At 37.4% G+C, this 24,785-nt stretch overlaps 3 protein-coding genes across 3 annotated transcripts; all 3 read left to right on the top strand.

Moving 5' to 3' along the window:
- The first annotated feature begins 345 nt into the window (after positions 1-345).
- Positions 346-1,278, top strand: LOC121458858 (olfactory receptor 5W2-like). Its single transcript, XM_041668183.1, has one exon. The coding sequence runs from the start codon at positions 346-348 to the stop codon at positions 1,276-1,278; it is 933 nt and encodes a 310-aa protein (XP_041524117.1).
- Positions 1,279-6,341: 5,063 nt separating this feature from the next.
- On the top strand, positions 6,342-8,765 carry LOC121458864 (olfactory receptor 5W2-like). The gene is made up of 2 exons (XM_041668188.1): positions 6,342-6,355; positions 7,832-8,765. The coding sequence occupies exon 2, from the start codon at positions 7,836-7,838 to the stop codon at positions 8,763-8,765; it is 930 nt and encodes a 309-aa protein (XP_041524122.1). The 5' UTR covers positions 6,342-6,355; positions 7,832-7,835.
- Positions 8,766-23,473: 14,708 nt separating this feature from the next.
- On the top strand, positions 23,474-24,409 carry LOC121458862 (olfactory receptor 5W2-like). Its single transcript, XM_041668186.1, has one exon. The coding sequence runs from the start codon at positions 23,477-23,479 to the stop codon at positions 24,407-24,409; it is 933 nt and encodes a 310-aa protein (XP_041524120.1). The 5' UTR covers positions 23,474-23,476.
- The last annotated feature ends 376 nt before the right edge of the window (positions 24,410-24,785 follow it).

Below are 24,785 nucleotides of genomic sequence, written 5' to 3'. Positions count from 1 at the left end.
TTATATTAAATCTGTATAATATCCTATTTATTTCAAATACATTGCCTAAAAATGAGTGTCAGATTTCTAGGCAAGTCAGAAAGAAAATGAAATATATGTATATATTTCAAAGAATGTTGATTATGTACCTAATTTAGTGGGTTTTTTGTTAATGAAAATGCTGCTATGTACTGAGCCAGTTTTCTTAGTGTACATCATACACAAATATCTCAACATATCATTCCATTTAGCAATTATATTACATTTTCCTGAGTTTATTATACAATACCATATTGAGAAATAAAAAGTCTAATATATCATGACACTGAAAATTTCTGTAATCATTTAGACCGCGAAAAATGAAGAATGGAAATGGAAAACTGCTCTTTATTACCCGACTTTTTCCTCCTGGGAATTTCCAGTAACCCTGACATGAAAGGGGTTTTATTTCTTGTGTTTCTTATTGTTTATATTATTATTCTGCTGTCAAATGTTGGAATGATCATTTTGATCAGAATGGATTCCCAGCTTCATACACCAATGTACTTCTTCCTCAGCCACCTGGCCTTCTCTGACTTATCCTATTCCACCGCAGTGGGACCAAAGATGCTGTTGGACCTTCTCGCAGAGAATAATCCAATCTCCTTTGTAGCCTGCTTCCTGCAATTCTTATTAGTATGTATCTTTATAGATATTGAGTGCATGCTTCTGGCAGTGATGGCCTTTGATAGGTACAAAGCCATCAGCAACCCTCTGATGTATGCTGTGGACATGTCCAGTAGAGTTTGTTACCAGTTCTTAACTGGAATTTATCTGTTGGGAACTATAGATGGCTTGATACATACTTCATTGACATTCAGCTTATGTTTCTGTGGCTCTACATATATTAATCAATTCTTCTGTGATTTTCCTGCTGTTTTATTACTTTCCTGTTCTGATACACAGGTCAATGAACTGGTATTGTTCACCCTTTTTGGTTTCATTGAACTGAGCACCATTTCAGGGGTCCTTATCTCCTACTGCTACATTATCTCCTCAGTTTTAAAGATCAGCTCTGCTGGGGGTCGTTCCAAGGCTTTCTCTACCTGTGCCTCTCACCTGACTGCAGTTGGGATTTTCCAGGGGACCATGCTCTTCATGTATTTCAGACCTAGTTCTGCCTACTCTCTAGACCAAGACAAAATGACATCAGTCTTTTACCTCCTCATTATTCCCACAATAAACCCTCTGATTTACAGCTTGAGGAACAAGGATGTGAAAGAAGCCCTGGTCAGGCTCAGAAATAAAATGTGGTTCTAAGGGAATTTATTGACTACACAGAAATGTATCATGTCTATTGGCTTTCTACTGTACAAAACAAAATTGATAATATCAGTTTTTTAATTTACTAAGTATGTGTGCTGAAGTTTAATAATAAGAAGCAGGTTGAGACCAATGTATGTGTCTTACTCATTTATTTACTTTCAGAATATAGAGTACTCTATTTTAAAAAAGGTATCAAGGTAGAATTTTTAAAAACCCTGATGAATTAATAATTAGTAGTGAAGGACTTGTTTCCATTAGACTATTAACATAACCATTAACCGTTAATATGATTTGTTTAACCAAAACTCATATTAAATTTCCTGTGTTGACAATCAATCCACTTAACTATGATATTGGCATGCAAGAACTATAGGAAGTGATAAAAATCATGAAGGTATCCTCTAGCGAAGAAATTTGTGCTCCTCTATAAAATCAAAGACTCTTGGTGTCTCATACCAAATGAGGACACTAAGAAATGGTAAATCTATGAACCAAATTCCAGGCTTTCTCCTGACACCATGTGCAGATCACTGACTTTAGATTACCATCTTCCAGAACTGTGATCTACCTCTGAAAAGCGACCTTGACCTCAAGTATGCCATTTTCTGTAAAAAAGTCAGAAAGATGTGGAGACAATTGACATTCTTGGCAGAATTCATTCAGAGGAATACATTAAAATAACAAATGGTGTGGCAAGTTATCGTCACTAACTTAGAAGATGTTGTATTCATGGAAATAAGCCTTATTCTATAAACATATTGATGTGGGAGTGTCATATATCAATCTGTTGATTTCATTGGTTAAGCAATAAAGAAACTGCTTGGCCCTGTGGGAGGAATGAACAGAACAGAACGCTGGGAGGAAGAGGAAGTGAGGTCAGACTCGACAGCTCTCCTCTCAGGAGCAGACACCTCAGAGAGATGCCATGCTCCCAACTCCCAGGCAGACGCATGAAGCTCCGACCCAGGATGGACATAGGCTAGAATCTTCCCGGTAAGCGCACCTAGGGGTGCTACACAGATGATTAGAAATGGGCTAAATTAATATGTGAGAATTAGCCTAGAAGAGGCTAGATAGAAATGGGCCAAGCAGTGATTAAATGAATACAAGTTTCCATGTAATTATTTCGGACATAAGCTAGCCGAGCAGGCGGCTGGGGTGTTGGGGACGCAGCCCCGCCCCTCATACTACAACATATCCTATTTATTAAGGCATGTAAACCATACTTGTATCCACATAGGTGTAGCCATTTATCTGTTAAAGTGATTGCATTAGTCAGACTTCCTTAGAGGAAGAGGAAAATAACAGAGAGAACGTATGTATGTATGTATGCACGTATTTATTCCAAAAGGGAATTATTATACTGACATACAGGTTGTGGTGCAACTAGTTCAACAATGGGTGTGTCTGACTGAAAGAATCTGGTATTTGTTTAATCTACACAGCTGAATGATTCAGCTGGTCTTCATTCTCCATTTGCATCTGAAGAAGCAGGTTTGGCTGCCAGTGAAGGAATGCCTCAGGAACAAGATAGATGAACTTGCCTTTAGAAGTAAGAGAAATCGGGCATGTATCTACCTTCATCATTGCCATTTTAGGTGGGATGTCCCCAGAATGTATGTCCCAAATTTAGGGTGAGCCTTCATACCTTACATGACGTTATTGAAACTATCTCCTGCAGATAAACCTGGCTGCTTTAGTTTTACTTGATTTCAAAGCTGTCAAACTGGCAGTCAAAATTAGACATTACAATGATTGTGGAATAAGTGAAGAGAGACTTCAAACTGTAAAACAAAACATATCTGACTTATGAAATCATCTTTCTGAATTTGTTATTTTGATAAATATATTGCTTGGTGGAATACTTTAGGAAATTAAAGCCTGACATGGAAACTCTGACAGATGCTGTTCTAATGAGACAGAATATTACATACTTTGTTGTACCTAAAATCACTCTTTTTATGTCTTCAATTTTTTCCTCTCATTATTTCCTTCCACACTTAATTTCTAAAATAACATCTCTTATATGTGTCATAAAGACAGTAGAAGTGTCAAGTCATTAAATACACTTAGGGTGTTGGCCTTAAAATTTTTTAATTGTGTTTGTACATATGACTTTTGTCCTTCATTCTTGTTGCTGAAGATGAAATGTTATGAAGAATTAAATGTTATGATCTGTTTGGACATATGTGATATGCATCACAGTCTACTCTAATTTTATTTTACAAAGCATAGAAAATAAGTATTAAGTGTTTTTGGATTTTCTGTGCACTATATAATCTATCTACAAATTGATATTCCAATATTTTGATATCCCATTATTGTATCAAAAATATTTGTACCAGATGAATAATTTTTTATGTCCAAATAGTGGACTACAACTCCATTCTTTGGGAATAATATGTAAATAGTGAATAGTAGAAATAGAAAGCATCAATTTAATTTCTGGAGATCTAAAGGATAATTTGTTATTTTCCATGTAATGTCACTTCTTTTTCTTTGATTTATCGCTCAAATACAAAGGTTGGTTAATTAGTGATGATGTGCAATTTTTTCCACATTGAAGTAATTATTCTTTAAAATTGTTATTTCATGCTCACTGGTAAAGTTCTTCTGGTGAGGGGCGAGAAATGGCTTTTTAAATTTATTTCCTCAATAAAATATGATATTGGCAATTGGCTTTCAATTTGACTGTTCTTAGACAACTAAAGCCTATGGAAACAGTTATGTATGTGTTTGGCCAGCATTCCAGAGGATATTGTCATATGGGAGGCTGCTTAGTAGAAGGTATTGTACAACCCCTTCAGAATATAAATGGTGTTATCCATTGCTCTGGGTGTCCCTATGAAAGGAAATTGGAGTCAAAAAAGATACTGATATAGGCGTGCGCGTATGGTACTTTTATTCTTGTGTGAGCATATCTATGGATGCACTCTTCATGTCTGGGTATGATACTCAATGTCTTTCAGGTTTCCACAGTGAACCATGATCAGGCACACTGTAGGGTTTTCTTATACCATCAGCACTGGTAAAGGACTACTGACTGTTGTGGGAACTCCTTCTGTCAATAGTTTTTAAGATACTAGCCCATTTTGGGTATGGTCTCATGTACTAAAAGTTCAGATGAAAAGTATGCCCCTTTTTCTGCTGGATTCACTTAAAGTTCCCAGCTCATACAGAAGACTGCAGATTGCTATCCTTACTGTGAGTTTATCCCTAAATAAATAAACCAATCCAGAGTACTGTGGAACTCTTTGATACTATTACAATCAATCAAAATGTTTGGTTTCTTGGACAGAGAACATTAAGAGTAAAAATCAGAAACTTGATTTTTTTAAAAGGTAAATTATCTTTGTAGCAGAGCCAATTATAGAAAATTATAAAAAATCAAAATGGAGAATTGTGTCAGCTTATCTCAACTGAATCAACCACAATACATCTCCTGCACCTCAGACTCAGAAACCATTGTGAAAGAGGGGTGGAAAGATTGTAAAAGTCAAAGGAAAAAATGATTTGACTTTGTCATTGGATCTCCGAGAATGTCAGGACCTATATTCATAAAATGTCACTGACATGACAGGATAAACATGACCTGAACAAAGAATACACCAGTAGACATGCAAATATTGACAGGGGTATCACAAGAGGCATCATCACTAAACAAAGAAACACATGTAATTAAAGAATGCTGAGAGTGTATACTTGGGAGACAGAGATAAGTAGATGTCTATGAGTTTGAAGCCAGTCTGGTCAACAGTGCAAGTTGCAAGACAAGCTCCAAAGCTACAGAGAAATCCTTTCTCGAAAAAACAAAATATGAAAACAAACAAATCATGTGAGACAATGGTCTGTACTCTGTCAATTATACTTTAAATAAATGCTAATTGGCCAGTAGCCCAGCAGGACAACCAGACAGGAAGTAGAGGTAGGTCAATGAGAACAGGAGAATTCTGGGAAAAAGGAAGTCCTAGTCTGCAGTCCTGATCCAGCCACAGAGCAAGCAAGATGTGACTATCATGCTGAAAAATGTACCAAGTCACGTGGCTAACATAGACAAGAATAATGGACTAATATAAGTTATAAGAGTTAATAGAAGCCTGAGCTAATGGACCAATCAGTTTATAGGTAATGTGGACCTCTGTGTGATTTCTTAGAAATTTAACGACTGTAGGAACTGGACAGGACAGAAACCTTGGACAACAAACAAACAAACAAAGAATCTTGAGAGTGGAAAAATTAGTTTTCCTCAGGAAAGAATACACAATTAGCTACCCTGTACCAAATATTCAGTCCTGAAAATAGGCATACAAATAATGGTATGCAGAGAGAGCAGATGCAATTTTTGTATTCAAGCATGCCTTTGTGTTGGACTGGCCAACTTTTTCACATGTTCCTGAAAAGGGGAGTGAGGATTGAGGAAAGAAATATAAGGGACAGAAGGTAAGAGTTGGAAGGGCTTTCAGGGAATACTGTAACACCGTCAGGTTTATTACTGATAGTCCTTATGTTCCCCAATTAAAAGGGGAAGGCAAAAGACTCCTTCCCATAATACAAGAAAGAAACAAGCTTAATTAGCTCTTTACATCTCAAAACGCCTAGTAACCATGCCCTAAGTCCTGTTGTTTAATCTTTGAGTAGCAAGACATCCAGTAGTCGCACTGTTGGCCAAATATCCTGCTATCTGTCCTTGAGGAGCAAGAATAGGTTTGAATTCTCTGACCTTTAGTCAAAATGGAATGGATTCAAAACTGTGTGCTCTCACACATGTGCACATGCAGGTGCATGTGTCTGCATATGTGTGCATGTGTGTAACAATAATTAAAAAAACAGGCTATTACTTTTAAAGAGAATGAAGGAGATACATAGAAATAATGCTTGAAGGGAGGAAGGAAGAGGTGGGAATGTTACTATTTTCACAGTTTACATTAGCACATTTTAAAGTAGGTTGTGGGTGAAATTGCCGTGGACATGGAAGAATCGAAACAAATAAGGAAGAATGTAGACACCATTGCTTAAAGTTCAATTTCAGTTTCATTGAGTGACTGATTTCACTAAAATTTCTAAAAAAAAAGTCTGTCACCATTAATATGTCACTCTAAAAATGCAGACAAGGATAAGCAGTGAATATGATAACTATGGGTGCATTGGTTGTATATTCGCAAGAAAAGCACTGAGAGATGAGTGTAATTAATCACATTGGAATAACTCAGAAGAGTCAGAGCCTCAGGAGAATTAAATCTCAACAGTCTCAGATGAATATAAATGTGATGAACTTATCTTCAAGTACAACAGGAAGGCTAGGAAGACTCTCTTGTCACAGGTGGGTTAAGTGGTTATTTGTAAAAAAATACAAGAAAAAAGTATTATAGTCTTTCCTGGACATGATCTAAAGTACAAGAGAAAATAAATAAGTAGCTTTATTTCTGCTTAGGTAGTTAGGTAAATTCTACTTAGTATCTACAAGCAACATTTTATTATTATATGTTAATGAATTTGTTTCTTCCTTTGTTCTATATAAAGAATATCAAGTATCTCTTTAAACTGTTATTCTATGATTCATTCTTTTTCCATGTGTCCTCTCTCACTCTCCTCTGTCCACTTTTTGTATAAAAATAATAAAACACAAAAATAACCAGAAAATTCACATAGAACTGCTCAAGTAAACACTAAATATATAAAGATTTTGTTTGTACAATTTTTCTAATTAACTTGCATTTACATCTAAATCTTAAAGTCAAGTTAAGAGTTAAATTGAGCAAAAATATTTGCTATAAGCAACTGTTGCCACTTCTTGCAAGTTCTGGTTTATTTGTGAAAGGTTTTGTCATCTGAGCATATTTAAGTAAATAAAAAAGTTTAGAAAGACAGTAGTTAGTGATGATTGATAGGTACTAAGAAATTGTTTTTCATCTTTATGTAAACACCTAAAAAACTGAAATAGTACCCCAAATCTCTTAATCTTTTGTCTGCTAATATGTATAGATACATATAAAATTTGTAATAAAAATATGATACTGATTATGACTATAATAAGACTGTATAAAATATATCTTATGTTAAATTTGTCTGTAATTTTTTCACTTTCTTCACACTACGTGAGATCATAAATGAGGATTTTTTATTCACACATTTTACTGAATGATGAGTGATGGAGATAAAGACAAGTCATATAGATCATGTCTTAAAAATATAAATAGATAGGTAGATAGGTGGGTATATATATATATATATATATATGATAGATAGATAGATAGATAGACAGACAGACAGATAGATAGATAGATAGATAGATAGATGGATGTAGACATAAATGTAAAAGTAAACATAATGATTCTCCTCTATGATGACTTTTCAATGATCATACTATATTACTGCTGCATTTTATGTTAGCTGTTTTCTTAGTGTGCTTGTGCACCTGGTGTATGCCTAAGAATGTGAATATTTTCTGCATTAAAATCTGTATACAAAAGAAAACAAAACCCTAAAACAAAACCCTAAAAATCCATTATCTTAATGAGTTTTGTAACTATTTAGATCATGCATAAAGAAGAATGGACAAGAGAAACTGCTCATCTGCACCTGAATTTCTTCTGTTGGGGATTACCAACAAGCCAGAGATGAAAGTAACTTTGTTCATAGTATTTCTGATTGTTTACCTTACTATTCTTCTGACAAATCTAGGAATGATCACATTAATCAGAATGGATCCTCAGCTTCACACACCAATGTACTTCTTCCTCAGCCATCTCTCTTTGTCTGACCTCTGCTATTCCACTGCAGTTGGCCCCAAGATGCTGGTAGTCCTTCTTGGAGAAAATTCAATTTCATTTATTGGCTGTTTTCTCCAACTCTTGATTGTCTCTATTTTTATAGATGTTGAGTGCATGCTTCTGGCAGTGATGGCCTTTGATAGGTACAAAGCAATCAGCAACCCTCTGATGTATGCTATTGACATGTCTAGTAAAGTTTGTTGTCAGTTCTTAACTGGAATTTACCTTATAGGAACTGTAGATGGTTTGATACATACCTCATTGGCATTCAGCTTATGTTTCTGTGACTCTACTCAGATTAATCACTTCTTTTGTGATTTACCTCCTGTCTTACTTCTTTCCTGCTCTGACACACAGCTCAATGAACTTGTATTGTTCGCTCTTTTTGGTTTTATTGAACTGAGCACCATCTCAGGAGTCCTCATTTCTTACTGCTACATCATCTCATCTGTGGTAAAGATCAGCTCTTCTGGGGGATGGTTCAAGGCTTTCTCTACCTGTGCCTCCCACCTGACTGCAGTTGGGATTTTCCAGGGGACCATGCTCTTCATGTATTTTAGACCTAGCTCTGCCTACTCTCTAGATCAAGACAAAATGACATCAGTCTTTTACCTCCTCATTATTCCCATGATAAACCCTCTGATTTACAGTTTGAGGAACAAGGATGTAAAAGAAGCTTTGAGCAGACTCAGAAATAAAAGATTACTTTAAGAAAATGCCTTATAGCCGGGCGGTGGTGGCGCACGCCTTTAATCCCAGCACTCGGGAGGCAGAGGCAGGCGGATCTCTGTGAGTTCGAGGCCAGCCTGGGCTACAAGAGCTAGTTCCAGGACAGGAACCAAAAGCTACGGAGAAACCCAGTCTCGAAAAATCCAAAAAAAAAAAAAAAAAAAAAAAAGAAAATGCCTTATATTTACACAAGCATATTTATGATAGTTGAGGTTTTATATTCTACCATTCATATGAATCAATAACATCAGTTTGTTAAAGATTATGAAGTGTTTGTAGCATATTATAATATCTAAATAATTGTTTTAGACTCTAAATATATTTTACTATAATAATGTATTTCACTAATGTTTAATTTTCATGTTATGAAACTTTTATTATCAATCAATTCTGATTCTTCTATTTTATTATTTAGACTTAAATGTACTATTATATGATTTTGATGGAGGAAGGTTGTAGTATTAGGAGGCAGCGGGGCGCTGCATTCCCAGCACCCTGGCCACCTGCTCGGCTAGCTTATGCCCTGAAATAACAACACACAAACTGTATTCATTTAAACACCGCTTGGCCCATTTCTATCTAGCCTCTTCTAGGCTAGCTCTCGCACCTAGACTAGGCCATTTCTAATAATCTGCTGTAGCCCACGAGCTGGCTTACCAGGAATGATCTTAACCTGCATCTGCTTGGAGTGGGAGAACCATGGCGACTCCTGACTCAGCTTCTTTCTCCCAGCATTCTGCTCTGTTTACTCCACCCACCTAAGGGTCGGCCTATCAAATGGGCCTAGCAGTTTCTTTATTGCTTAATCAATGAAATCAACAGATTGATATATGACACTCCCCCATCAGAAGGTCATTGGTTAAAAAATAAAGAAACTGCCTTGGCCCATTTTATTGGTTAGAACATAGGTGGGTGGAATAAACAGAACAGAATGCTGGGAGAAAGAGGAAGTGAGCTCAGAGACGCCATGCTCCCCTCTCCCGAGCAGACGCGATAGCTCTGCTCTCTGAGGCAGACACATGAAGCTCAGACCCAGGATGGATGTAGGCTAGAAACTTTCCCAGTAAGATTGATGCAACACATATTATTAGAGATGGGTTGATTGGGATATGAGAATTAGCCTGTAAGGGCTAGAGTTAATGGGCCAAGCAGTGTTTAAAAGAATACAGTTTTTGTGTTGTTATTTCTGGTGTAAAGCTAGCCATGCAGGAGCCAAGCGGGACGAAAAGCAGGCCTGCAGCTCTTATTACAACAGAATGGCGCCCAGGCGTGTGGACAACTGAATCCACTGAAAGCCTGAGAAAGCTTGGGAAAGAGAAAAGCATGTTTTCTTGGTAGCAACAATTTCTCGGGTCTACTCTGCTTGCTAGAGGCAAGCAAGCACTCTCATCTAAGAGAGGCTTCCTGACTCAGTTTTAGATGCAAAACCCTGCAGCTCATTAAGAGTTCCTGACACAAAACACTGACGAAAAGCTGAACACATGCTTTTTGGTTTTCAGCCATAGCAGGAAAAAAGCTGTGCCATTTAAAAATGCCGGCTTTCTGACTCTTTTATGCAGGTGGTTCATGCGGTTTGCAAGCATAGGCTGCTGTAGCTCCCTTGCTGGCAGGGACCTTGAAATGCCATAGAGTTGTGGCAATAAACATGGCAACAGCTTGTATCTCCGCCATGAGGCTGGATCCAGCCGCCAAAGCAACAGCTTTAGTCCTACCAATATTGCTTGGTAAATTAAAGACTCATGTGGTCAAAAAAGAGACATATACAATAAAAGAAAGATTCAAAGTCAAATAAAATGTTTAAATGATTTACAGAGTGTTAAAAATATATGCAAATTAAACGTTAGAGTTCTTAAAAGTAAAAAATGAAAGAAAGAGAGTAGTTGGGTGTAGTAGTACACATCTTTAATCCCAACACTTGGGAGGCAGAGGGAGATTGACCTCTGTGACTTCAAGGTGTGGTAGCACATGCCTTTAATCCCAGTGCCTAGAAGGGGGGGACAAACAGATCTCTGTGAGTTCAAGTTGTAGTAGTGTACACCTTTAATCCCAATGCCTGGGAGGCAGAGACAGGCGGATCTCTGAGAGTTCAAGGGCAGCCTGGTCTACAGAATTATTCCAGGTCAAAGATACAGAGAACCTGTTTCAAAAAGCAAAAAATAAAAGTAAATATAAACAAAATAGAGGTTAAAGTGCACAAAGATGGAAAATAGACAGAGAATTTTGATACTGTATGCTATTATGCTCTCTTTGAATTGTTTGAATGCTGAGGAAGGAGCAACAGCTGCTAAAAGGTATTTGTTTATAAATGCTGCTGAACTAATCCAACATAGAAATTTTGAAAATACTTTGACTTTAGAATTTGGATCTGATACTTTGGAAAGGGGTTTCTTCTTTTGTTTTCAAAGAAGATGAGACCCTGTGGATTTCTTCTATTCCAATATGGTATGATGGACTATGCCCTCCTAAAGGGTTGCTGTGAACACCTTCAGAAAATTGCTTGGCTCAACTGCCAACTGAGATGAAACTAGCACACAGGTTATACCATGAAAGACCTAACTAACGATGCCCCCATTCAGCAGGAAGCAGCTTGGAGAGAAAAAAACTGTGCCCATATTCCCAAATATTGTTTATCAATCTTCTTTTACATTTAAAGGAGGATGTGATATAGATATGAATATTTTACATTGATATGGATTTTGCTTTAGTGATTTAAATTTGTCAATTTTGTTATATGTATATGTGTTTCTGATATTGATTAAGGTATTGTGATTGTATAGTTCATTTAAACATGTAATGTATATAGGTTGTTAATAGATAATCATAATAGTCAAGTTTGTAGTCATGTTAGTTAAGATTTTCTAGATGTACATAGATATATTTTAGATAGGCATTCTTCATATCTTTCAAAGATTATAGAATATGGCATTTAAAATGTTTTAATAACTAAGGGTCTTTCATGACAATGAGACACTCTGCTCCTGGCAGCACCAATCTACTTCAGGAAGAAGATGGGCATCGAAGAAGATCCTTATGGAGTTTGATAGCCATTTGGGCAAGAAACTGCTCTTGTCTTGACTATTGCATAAATTGGACACAGAGAACCCGCAGAGAGAGGACTACTGAACTTGCCTAAAGGTGAGATGATCTTTCAGGGTTCCTGATTCATGAAGGAATCTGTAAGACATTCTTCAGGACACAACAGATAGTGACTGAACTGCCTTTGAAATTTCCTGCTTCATTGAAATGTCTGCTGGAAACTATGGGCCTGTAGGCCGAAGATGGATGCCCCAATGGTACAGAGGAACTTTGGATGACTGTCCAGGCAGCAAGATGTCTCTGTGATTTCTAGAGTTTTGTAAGTTGCTTACTTCTTGTTTGATTAGGTAATATTATATCTTTCTGGAGTCTTTGACGGAGTTGAAGAATAGTTAGTTACATAGTTTTCCTTAGTTATGACAAAAGATAAAGTAGATGTAAATATTGTAACTGTAATTCTTGCTTTATAACTTTTATTATATGTAATTTTGCTATGTTAAAGTTAAAGCCTTTCCTTTTTTGTTTAAACAGAAAAAGGGAAAATGATAGAGGAAGGTCATTGGTTAAAAAATAAAGAAAATGCCTTGGCCCACTTTATTGGTTAGAACATAGGTGGGTGGAATAAACAGAACAGAATGCTGGGAGAAAGAGGAAGTGAGCTCAGAGACGCCATGCTCCCCTCTCCCGGGCAGACGCGATAGCTCTGCTCTCTGAGGCAGATGCATGAAGCTCAGACCCAGGATGGATGTAGGCTAGAATCTTTCCCGGTAAGACTGATGTTACACATATTATTAGAGATGGGTTGATTGGGATATGAGAATTAGCCTGTAAGGGCTAGAGTTAACGGGTCAAGCAGTGTTTAAAAGAATACAGTTTGTGTGTTGTTGTTTCTGGTGTAAAGCTAGCCATATGGGAGCTGGGTGGGATTAAAAGCAGGCCCGCAGCTCTTATTACAACATCATTTATTTCATTTTTCTACATTTTTGTGCTCTGAATTTCTTTACAAACAAACAATGTTATTCAAGAATGAGTATATGCCAGTGGAATTAAACTGAGTACTCTAAACTTTGTTTATGATCAGGTGAATCCAAAATTGAAAAAGACACAGAGACACAGGAACTAATCTTCAGGAAAATAAATAATATATCCACATGGGCAGCTCATTGACTTTGGGCTGAATTATTTCTTCTTATATCTCAATATCTGCCTGTGTGGTAGAGGAAGGAAATGTATCATAGAGTTTATTATTAAAGAAATTATTTAGATGTGAACAAGTCCATACTAGTTAGAATTTAAAGAACTTTGACATAAGTTGCTTTAAAAAAGCTATTTAAAGGATTCTGCTATAAAATTCTTCTATGCTGGAGTTATAAACTGTCAAGCCCTCCACTTTTCTTCTGTCCTCTCTATTTCAATCACAGTGATATGTTCTCTTGTACAAAAGATTTGCATCCTCAATCAAGTATTTACTGTTATTCACTTTCTTAAATATGTACCTGCAATATAAACTGTAAAGATGTTATCAATCTCAGAATACCAACTATGTTATCCAAAGGACTTCAGTTGTATCTGAGACACAAAGAGGAAAAAATAAATAAGCCTTTCATTTTCTTTTTCATCTTTATGTATCAGGTTACTGAAGCACTAAAGAAGCAAATCAGGTTCCTTTGGACATGTGGTTCTTACATTGAATGTTGCCATAAGACAGGGTGACATCATTTTCCATTACAATTTATTCTTTTTTTGTTGAAAATATACTTTTATATTATATATGTTGATTATGTTTTCCCCTTCCATTATTCTTCTAAGGTCCTCGTCACCACCCCTCCTTTTAGCATCTACATGTTTCATGTTTCTCATTAGAAAACAAACAGGAAATTCACAATGATAACTCCAGCTAAGACTCCTAACAATAGTAGAATGGGTGCCAAAACTGCCCTTCTCCTGCAATACAATTGGTGACAACCCTAATTGCAGTCAGAGAAACTTCATCCACTGGACCAAGCTCATCTGGGAGTTCTTTTGAAGAGAGGGAGGAGGGATTGTAAAAGCCAGGGGGTGTCAAGGTCAGAGGAGGGTAACCCACAGAGAGAACTGACTGGAGCTCTTGGGAGCTCAATGACTCTGAACCCACAGCTTGGAACCCTGCATGGGACAGACATAGGATCTCTGCATGGGTGTGACAGTTGTGTAGATTGATCCTTTTGTGGGTCTCCTAACAGTGGGATCAGGACCTGTCCCTGGCACTTAACCTGGCTTTTGGGAACTTATTTTCCATGCTGGGATGCTTTGCACAGCCTTGATGCAAAGCGGGGAGCTTGGTGCTACTTCAATGTGATGTGGTGTGCTTTGTTGACTCCCAAGGGAAGCCTGTACATTTCTGAAAGGAGACTGAGGTGGAAGAGGAGTGGATGCTGGGAGATGGGGGTGAAGGACTAGATAGGAGACTGGGGTAGAGAACAGGAGAAGAGGAGGTAGGAGAAACTGTGGTTAGTATGTAAAATAAATGAAAAAAAAACAGGCTTCTAAGGTATAAAAATAAAATATACTAAAATAAATAAAAAACAAAAAATCAAAAAAGGAATAAAAAATATATAGTCTCAGAGATCCACCAGTCTGCACACAGGAATTCCAATAAACACTAAACTGAAAAGCATATAAGCAAAAGTCCTGAAAAGAGGGAGTGAGGAAGAAAGAGAAGGAGGGATGGAGGGAGATAAGAAGGGAGAGAGAAAGAGAGAGAGAGAGAATGATAAAATTTTTAAAAAATGAAAGCAAATACAGAAAAAAAACTTTAACGGACATGATGAGACAAGGATTGACTAATTTCCAAAGAAGCCTTTGAATCAATTTTTAGTTAGACATCTACTGATGGGAATTCAGCCTTCCTTTAAGAGTATTCTCTTTCCCTAGTGAGGCTCACTTGGAGAAAATAACTTTTCATCTGCAAGTAGATATCACTTGGTAATAAATTTTTGGTTTGTGGTAAGTCCATGTGTCCACTTCTTTCTGCTCTAGCACAGCATCTGCTTAAGACCTGTGCTATTCCTCTGCAAGACATGTCAGTCTCTGTGTGTCCTTATGTATATTTGTTGCTCCCTATAGGAGCCCTTACCAGTTGGGAGGAGTGGATGGGAGGTGGACTTGGAGGGGAGGCAAATGGGAGGAGAGGTAGGAGAGAGAACTGTGGATGGAATGTAAAACGAAATTTAAAGACAAAAAGATTTTTAAAAGGCATTCTATATAGGAGAAAATGATAAAAGAAAAAAACTTATTTTTTTTATTTTTCCATTCAAATATTTACGATTCCTTCCCTCCTCCCAATCCCCTCCCGCTCCCCACTCCCCCTCCTCCCAATCCCCTCCTGCTCCTCCACTCCCCCTCCTCCTTCTCCCTTCCTGCTTGAGAGAGGGCAGGGAACCCTGCCCTGTGGGAATTCCAAGGTCCTCCCCCCTACATCCAGCCCTAGGGAGTTGTGCATCCATATAGACTAGGGTCCCAAAAAGTCAGAGCATGCCATAAAAAAGTCCCAGTGTCTTTATCAATGGCTTCTCAATCAGCCCCCATTGTCAGCCACAATCAGAGAGTCCGGTTTGATCACATGCTCATTCAGCTGGATTTGGTGAGGTCCCATTAGAACAGGCACACTGTCTCAGTTGGTGGACCAACCCCACCAGGCCCTGAGTTCCTTGCTCGTCTTCTCCCTCCTTCTGCCCTTCAACTCGACCTTGGGATCCCAGTCCCTTGCTCTGATGAGGGTCTCTGTCTCTATCTCCGAGATAATCATCAGTGTGATAGTGGGGCAAGGCCAGTTCAGGCACCCTCTCTTCTGCTGTCCAAGGACCTAGCTAGGGAGCTCCCAGTGGACACCTGGGATCCCCTCTAGAGCCAAGTCCCTTGCCAAACCTAAAATGGATTCCTTAATGTAGGTATCTTCTTCCCTGCTCCTATATCTGCCCTTCCTCCATCTACACCCTCCCACTCCCCTAAACTCTTACCAGTCCTCCCCTCACCCCACCTCTGTTCCCACTCCCATGCTCACAACTTTCGCTCTGCAATCTTGTTTGCTTCCAATTTCCAGGAGTATCTATATATGTTTTTCTTTGAGTTCACCTTGTTATTTGGCTTCTCTAGGCTTGTGAACTATAAGCTTAATGCCCTTGGTTTATGGCTAGCGTCCACAAATGAGTGAGTACATACCATATTCATCCTTTTGGGTCTGGGTTATCTCACTCAGGATAGTATTTTCTATTTCCATTCATTTGCATGTAAAATTCAAGATGTTATTGTTTTTTACTGCTGCGTAGTACTCTAATGTGTATATATTCCACACTTTCTTTATCCATTCTTCCATTGAGGGGCATCTAAGTTGTTTCCAGGTTCTAGCTATTACAAATAATGCTGCTCTGAACATAGTTGAACAAATGCTTTTGTAGTATGATTCGGCATCTCTTGGGTATATTCCCAAGAGTGGTAATGCTGGATCCTGAGGTAGGTTGGTTCCCAATTTCCCAAGAAACTGCCACACTGATTTCCAAAGTGCTTGCCCAAGTTTGCATTTTCACCAGCAATGAGTGTTCCCCTTATTGTACATCCTCTCCAGCATAGGCTATCATTGTTGTTTTTGATTTTAGACATTCTGACAGGTGTAAGATGGTATCTCAAAATTGTTTTGATTTGCATTTCCTTAATCACTAAGGAAGTTGAGCATGACCATAAGTGTCTCTTGGTGATTGGAACTTCCTCTGTTGAGAATTCTCTGTTCAGTTCAGTACCCCATTATTTCAATTGTGTTAATTAGAGTTTGAAAATTTAGTTTCTTGAGTTCTTTATATATCTTGGAGATCAGACCTTTGTCTGATGTGGGGTTGTTGACTTTAAGGCTTTGACGAAAAACTTATTTTTTTATAAAGATTTCTATTTATTTGTTTTCTTTTACATCCTGACCAAAGCTTCCACTTCCTCCTGTCCACCCAGTCCCTCTTCCACCACCTCCATCTACTGTTGTGGGAGCTGAGGGCCTCATTCCTGCCACCCCAGCTCCTGGTCACCTGGCTAGCTTATGCCCCGAAATAACAACACACAAATTGTATTCTTTTAAACACTGCCTGGCCCATTAGTTTCAACCTCTTAACCCATTTCTAAAAATCAATGTAGCACCACTAGGTGTGCTTACCGGGAAAGATTCAGCATGTCTGACCTGGCAGCTTGCTTCATCGTGTCTGTCCCAGAGAGGGGAAGCATAGCATCTGTCTGAGGTGTCTTACCTCACTTCCTCTTCCTCCCAGCATTCTGTTCTGTTTACTCCACCCACCTATGTTCTAACCTATGAGGGCCAAGCAGTTTCTTTATTATAATTAACCAATGACCTTCCTCCATCATTTCCCCTTTTTCTGTTTAAACAAACAAAAAAAATGGAAGGCTTTCACTTAACATAGCAAAATTACATATAACAAAACAGTAATCAAGTAAAAATTACAATAATCTTTATCATAACTAAGGAAAACTATAACTATAACTAACTATTCCTCAACTCCATCAAAGACTCCAGAAAGATACAATATTACCTAAGCAAACAAGAAATAAGCAACTTCCAAACTCTAGAAATGACAGAGACATCTTGCTACCCAGACATTCACCCAAAGTTTCTCTGTACCATTGGGGCATCCATCTTCAGCCTACAGGCCCATAGTTTCCAGCAGACATTTCCATAAAGCAGGAAAATTCAAAGGCAGTTCAGTCACTATCTGTTGTGTCCCGAAGAATGTCTCACAGACTATTTCATGAATCAGGAACCCTGAAAGATTATCTCACCTTTAGGCAAGTTCAGCAGTCCTCTCTCTGTGGGTTCTCTGTGTCCAGTTTATGCAATATTCAAGGCAAGAGCAGTTTCTTGCTCAAATGGCTATCAAACACCATAAGGATCCTCTTCGATGCCCCTCTTCTTCTTGAAGATGATTGGTGCTGCTAGGAGCAGATATGTCTCATTGTCATGAAAAATCCTAAGTTATTGAAACATTAAATAGCATATTCCGTAGTCTTTGAAAAATATGAAGAATGCCGATCTAACTGAAATATATCTCTATATATCTAAAAAATCTAATTAACATGGCTACAAAGTTGACTATTATTAATGATTATCCATTAACAACCTATATACATTACATTTTTAAATGAACTACACAATCACAATACCTTAATCAAGATTGGAAACAAATATACATATAACAAAATTGACCTTAAATTTAAATCACTAAAGCAAAATCCATATCAATGTAAATTATTCATACCTATATCATATCCCCCTTTAAATGTTAAAGAACATTTATAAACAATATTTGGGAATATGGGCACAGTTAATTCTCTCCAAACTGCTTCCTGCTGTATGGGGGAGCTGTTATTCAGGTCTATGGTATTACCTGTGTGCTAGATTCATCTCAGTCAGCAGTCAAGTGAAGTAATTTTTTGAAGGTGTTCACAGCAACCCTTCAGGAGGGCGTGGTCCACCATACCATATTGTAATAGAAGAAATCCACAGGGTCTCATCTTCTGTGAAAACAAAAGAAGAATCTCTTTTCCAAAGTATTGTATTCTTAGATCCAAATTCTAAAGTCAAGGTATTTTCAAAATATCTATGTTAGATTAGTTCAGAAGCATTTATAAACAAATATCTTTTGGCATCTGTTGCTCCTTCCTCAGCATTCAAACAATTCAAAGAGAGCATAATAGCATTCAGTATAAAAATTCTCTGTGTACTTTCCATCTTTGTGTGGCTTTATTTTAATCTCTATTTTGTTTATTTTTACTTTTATTTTATATTCTTTGTATATCTTTGTCCTGGAATAACTCTGTAGACCAGGCTGTCCTTGAACTCTCAGAGATCCGCCTGTCTCTGCCTCCCAGGCATTGGGATTAAAGGTGTATGCTACCACACCTTGAAGTCACAGAGTTCAACTCTGAGGTCAATCTACCTACCTCTGCCTCCCAAGTGTTGGGATTAAATGTGTGTACTACCACACCCAATGACTTTCTTTCTTCCTTTTTTTTTTTTACTTTTCAGAACTTTAACTTTTAGCCTGCATATATTTTTAAAACACTGTATATCTTTTAGAGATTTTCTTTGTCTTTGAATCTCTCTTTACTCTATATCTCTATTTTTGTGACCAAATGAGTCTTAAATTATGGAGTAATATGGGTAGGATTAAAGCCGTGGCTTTGGCAGCTAGATCGAGCCCATTCCTTAGCTTTCCAGCCTCATGGCGGATGTACTGGTTGTAGCAATGTTTATTGCCACAAGTCTATGGCGTTTCAAGGTCCCTGCCAGCAAGCGAGCTTCAGCAGCCTTTGCTTGCAAACTGCACAAACTGCCTGCATAAAAGAGTCAGAGTTTGCCCTGGCAGAACAGCCCAGAAAGCCAGTTTTTTTCCTGCTATGGCTGAAAACCGAAAAGCATGCGTTCAGCTTTTTGTCAACACCATTTAAGTGTTTCGTTGCAGGACCTCTTCATGAGCTGCCGGGTTTTGCAGCTAAAGGTGAGTCAGGTAGCCTCTCTTAGATGAGAGCACTTGATTGCCTCTAGCAAGCTGAGTAGACCCAAGAAATTGTTGCTACCAAGAAAACATGCTTTACTCTTTCCCAAGCTTTCTCAGGCTTTCAGTGGATTCAGTTGTCCACACGTCTGGGTGCCATTCTGTTGTGGGAGCTGCGGGGCACGTTCCTGCTGCCCCAGCTCCTGGTTGCCTGGCTAGCTTATGCCCTAAAATAACAACACACAAATTGTATTCTTTTAAACACTGCCTGGCCCATTAGTTTCAACCTCTTAACTCATTTCTAAAAATCTATGTAGCACCACTAGGTGTGCTTACCGGGAAAGATTCAGCATGTCTGACCTGGCGGCTTGTTTCATTGTGTCTGGCCCAGAGAGGGGACGCATAGTGTCTGTCTGAGGTGCCTTACCTCACTTCCTCTTCCTCCCAGAATTCTGTTCTGTTTATTCCACCCACTTATGTTCTAACCTATGAAGGCCAAGCAGTTTCTTTATTATAATTAACCAATGACCTTCCTCCATCAATCTACCCTCATCTACTCCTTCTTCTGTTTCTCTTCAGAATAGTGTAGATCTCCCAATGATATCATTCTGCCATGGTAAATGAAGCTCCAGTGAGATTAGGTACTTCCTCTTCTATTAAGGCTAGATGAGGCAATCTGGTAGAAGAAATTGGTCCCAAAGCAGGTAACAGAGTCAGAGACAGCCCTTGCTCCCACTGTTAGGAGTTCCAGAAGAACACCAAGTTATCCATCTGTAATTTATATCCCAAGGGCCTATGTCAGTCGTATGCAGACTCCCTGGTTGTTAGTTCAGTCTCCTTGAGCCCTTGTGAGCCCAGGCTAGTTGGTTCTGAGTTTTCTTGTTGTGTTCTTGACCCTTGATTCCACTGACTCCTGCAAAATCCTTACTCCCCTTCTTTTTCTGGATTCCTTGTATTCCACCAAATGTCTGGCTGTGGGTGTCTGTATTTGTTGCTGGGTGAAGCCTCTCTAATGACAGTTGGGTTGGATACCCATCTATGAGCACAGCAGAATATCATTAGGAATCATTTTATTGACTTTTTTTTTTTGCCATTTGTGTATGGTTCTTTCCTAGTTCTCTGAGCTGCTTAGTCTCTGGGTATGGGTCTCAAGCTGGGCCATCCTGTGATCATTCCCACAATTTTGGTGCCACCTTACTCCAGCATATATTGTAGGCAAGACAAATTGTAGTGCAAAGGTATTATGGCTGGGTTGGTGTCACAATACCTCCACTTTAAGTCTTGTCTAGTTACAGGAGATGTCCAGTTTAGTGTCTCCCTATTTCCCATGGCAAGTAGTTTTAGCTAAGGTCACCCTTATAGATTGCTGGGAGGTTCCATTGCATGATATCACTAGTTCATCCCAGAGAGGCCTGAAGATTCCAGTTGCCTCTATCAATCCCTTCATCCTTCCCATACTTGGTCCTTTCTATCCCAATCCCCAACCCTCAAGCCCCCATACAAAGGAAATATCTATTTTATTTCCCCTTCACAGTGAGATTCATGTATTGACCCACCACCACCATCCCTTCAGCCCTCCTTGTTATGTACCTTTTCTAGGTCTGTGGATTGTACCCTGGTTATCCTAAAAAATTACATAACAAAATATGAATGTAGTATTAACTCTCCATCCAATTTAAGAATGCAATAACTTATATGTTAAAATGTTAAGTCAATATTGGGGGTGTTACGTCTGAAATAGCAATTGCAGAGTACATTTTTGAATACCTAGAAATCACTTCTGATTTCTACTAATTTCCAAACTATTATTTGAAGTAAAAGCACATGTAAGCATGTACTGGCCTAGCCTGTTTGGATGCTCACCTTCCTAGATCTATATGTAGGGGGAAGACCTTGGACTTCCCAGAGGGCAGGGAACCCTGACTGGTCTTCGGACTGGAGAGGGAGGGAGAGAGGGGTGGGGGAAGGTGGAAGGAAATGGGAGGAGGAAATTTTTAATAATAAAAAAACAATAACATATGTAAGTTATTTGTCAAATGATTAACATTGAACATTTTTCTTTAATGTATTATGAGCATACATTTTAAATGAAAATTTATCATTTTATCTCACAAAATTTTTATTCTTATTATTAAAACCATTCACCAGTGTATCTATCTGAAAATATTTAACATGGAACCTTTACTATCCATTCTTCCAACAGAACTCTGTAGAGACGTAAGTACAAGTCATGAAGAGAAAAATGAAAAGGGATCCCTTACCCCTACTAACCATAACGTAACCATACAAGGATTAGAGAATACAGCGAAATAGTTTTATAGACATATAGATGATGTTTTGTGTGGAGTTGTGAGAGAATAGACAATGCTTAATGGAAAAAGCATTGCTTGGGATCACCAGGGTTGAGGAGTTTCAGAAAGTAAAGAAACAATATAGAAAAAACTTGGGCATCATTAGGAGAGAGTCTTCTTAAATTTCAATAGATGGCGTATTCTACTAGATAATACAAATCCTATGCATAAGCTCAAAATGTGTTAGGGATCCCTGTGGTGACAAGGGTACAGAATTAAAAGTTCAACCTTGATCAAATCTGTTGCTATATTCCTCAGGGAAAAAACTGAGATGGAAATTTAATTATTCCCACTTACATACAGAGACTCTAACATATTTATAAACCAATAGTACCTCAGGAAATAATATGATATGCACATTGCTCAGATGCTGGACATAGAGATAGAATATCTGAGGTATGTTTCCACTTTATATTTAAACAATACAGAAGAAAGTAATGCCTTTTTCTTTTTCTTGTCCTAAGTAGTGAATCAAAAATAATAGTATACCTTGATGTCAGTTAAGTACAGATTAAAAATTAGTAGTGGCCAATTTATCTTCTTGATATACTTGTATGAATTTAATTGCCGTAATATGGTTTTAATGCAAGTTTATAAAGATTTCTATTACTGATATTAACCAAAATTTCTTTGTTAAATAACTCTGTGATATACATAAATAATTTTATTTTTTCTATTTTGCTATCTAATAAAATGATAACACTATAAATACAAATCTATGTAAATTAAATTCTGCAAGAACCACATATCATAAGGACTTAGTATAGAAAAATCAAATTTAATTTTCAAGGGACATTAGCAAGCATATTTCAACATACACTTTGTCACAGATAAATACAAGAAACAGAAGATGCTCTTCAGAAGGCCCTCATGTTTGCAGGAATTATCATTTTCTTTACAAACCAGTGGAACAGGGGCAATTAATAACAATATTTACACACAGGCTTGTTTTCTTCGTTTTATAAGGACTTGGATTTTGAAGTCTGGTGGATCGAAAGCAAGGAGTGATAGATGAAAAGTGACAGGTGGTTTAAAGAAATAGACCGCATTAAGAAAATGTAGGAAAAACATATCTTAGTAATTTTCACTAATTTATTTGTATTTGATGCTATGATGAGACTTTAAGCTATGGTTCTTTATTAATATGATGAACTTGATCCTTTTCAATTTTATGAAATGTTTTGCTCTTCTCTTCTTTGGACTTCCTATTCATTTTTGTTGTTTCTGATGAATTGTGATCTGACAAAAAATTTTAGACTTCTCAATTCTATAGTCTTAAAATGAGCAATAAAAATCACACAGAAATTATTTATTAGATTAAAATGTTATCTGCCCACTTTAAATATATGAGGGAATTTATGATAATTATGCCACTTTAACAGTGATTTGTGCCAATGGCACTAATAGTGATTTGTGCCTAAGGGTTGTGAACACTTTGGTGGGGGTAGTCGAATGATTTCTTAGCACTGGTAGCATACCAGATATCTTGCATACCAGATATTTAATTTATAATTCATAATAGTAACAAAATTGTAGTTATGAAGTAGCAATGAAATAATTTTATGGTCGGGGTCACCAAATATCAAGAACTATATTAAAGCATCTAAGCATTAGGAAGGTTGAGAACCACTGATCTAGACCATCTCAAGAAACTACAAGATATTTTCTGCATAATGAAACTAGATTATCAATATTGACAACAATATTTTTGGATAGATAAATTACTCTGTCTTTTTTTAATGCTGTTTGCTACCATGAAAACAAAGAACAAAGAAGAATGGATGAAGGAAACTGCTCTTCAATCACACAATTTATTCTATTGGGAATTACTAACAACTCTGCTATGGAAGTGGTTCTATTCATTTTATTTCTTCTCATTTATCTCATTATTCTTCTGACGAATATTGGAATGATTGTCTTAATCAGAATGGATCCCCAGTTTCACACACCAATGTACTTCTTCCTCAGCCACCTCTCTTTCTCAGACCTCTGCTACTCCACTGCAGTTGGACCAAAGATGCTGGTGGACCTAATGGAAAAGCACAAATCTATATCTTTCATTGGCTGTGCCTTGCAGTTTTTCTTCACCTGTATCTTTGTAGATGCGGAGTGCATGCTGCTGGCAGTGATGGCCTTTGATCGGTATAAGGCCATCAGCAATCCGTTGATGTATGGCGTAGAGATGTCCAGTAGGGTTTGTTACCACCTCCTAGCTGGAGTTTATGTAGTAGGAATAATAGATACTGTGATGCATACTATAATGACCTTTGGGTTATGTTTCTGTGGATCTAATGAGATTAATCATTTTTTCTGTGATATCCCTCCCATCTTGTTACTATCTTGCTCAGATACACAGGTCAATGAGTTAATTACTTTTGTTATTTTTGGTCTCATTGAACTGAGCACCATCTCAGGAATCCTTGTTTCTTATTGTTACATTATTGCATCGGTCTTAAAAATCCACTCCACTGAGGGGAGGTTCAAGGTTTTCTCCACCTGTGCCTCTCACTTAACTGCAGTTGTCATTTTCCAGGGGACACTGCTCTTCATGTATTTCCGCCCTGCTTCTGCTTACTCTCTGGATCAAGACAAAATGGCTTCACTGTTTTATACGCTAGTGATCCCCATGCTCAACCCTCTCATTTACAGCCTTAGGAACAAAGATGTAAAAGAGGCACTGCAAAAACTGAAAAATAAAATATTCTTTTAAATAAAGATACACACAAACATATGAATTTGTTCATACATGTAACCCCTTGTTTTATTACAAATATATACTATTTCATAAAGATAGCTAAATATTAAATTGGTTAATGAATACATTTGTAAGTCAGAATATACCTATATTTTATGATTCCTAATATTTTATACCTTATTTCTTTGTCTTCAAAGTTCATGACACTCTACATTAGGAAAAATTCCAAAATTTTAAGTAGATCTAAAATTTTTTTCTTGACTATGGAATAGATTTTACTTGAGTCTTTTACATATTTATCATATGGGATATTGTGTTCAATTTTTTTTGCTAATAGACTCTTCAGTTTATTAGAAATTATAATCTTTTAAAAATATATTTTATAATGAAG

The sequence above is a fragment of the Microtus oregoni genome, unplaced genomic scaffold, assembly GCF_018167655.1.
Source record: "Microtus oregoni isolate MIOR12 unplaced genomic scaffold, Mior012 000018F_ref0000195, whole genome shotgun sequence".
NCBI lineage: Eukaryota > Metazoa > Chordata > Mammalia > Rodentia > Cricetidae > Microtus > Microtus oregoni.
The sequence above is the reverse complement of the archived record's forward strand: the minus strand, read 5'-3'. Positions and strand labels throughout refer to the sequence as shown.

Excerpts from the sequence above, each read along its gene's own strand:
- LOC121458858 (XM_041668183.1), top strand. The coding sequence starts at position 346 with ATGGAAATGGAAAACTGCTCTTTATTACCCGACTTTTTCCTCCTGGGA.
- LOC121458864 (XM_041668188.1), top strand. The coding sequence starts at position 7,836 with ATGGACAAGAGAAACTGCTCATCTGCACCTGAATTTCTTCTGTTGGGG.
- LOC121458862 (XM_041668186.1), top strand. The coding sequence starts at position 23,477 with ATGGATGAAGGAAACTGCTCTTCAATCACACAATTTATTCTATTGGGA.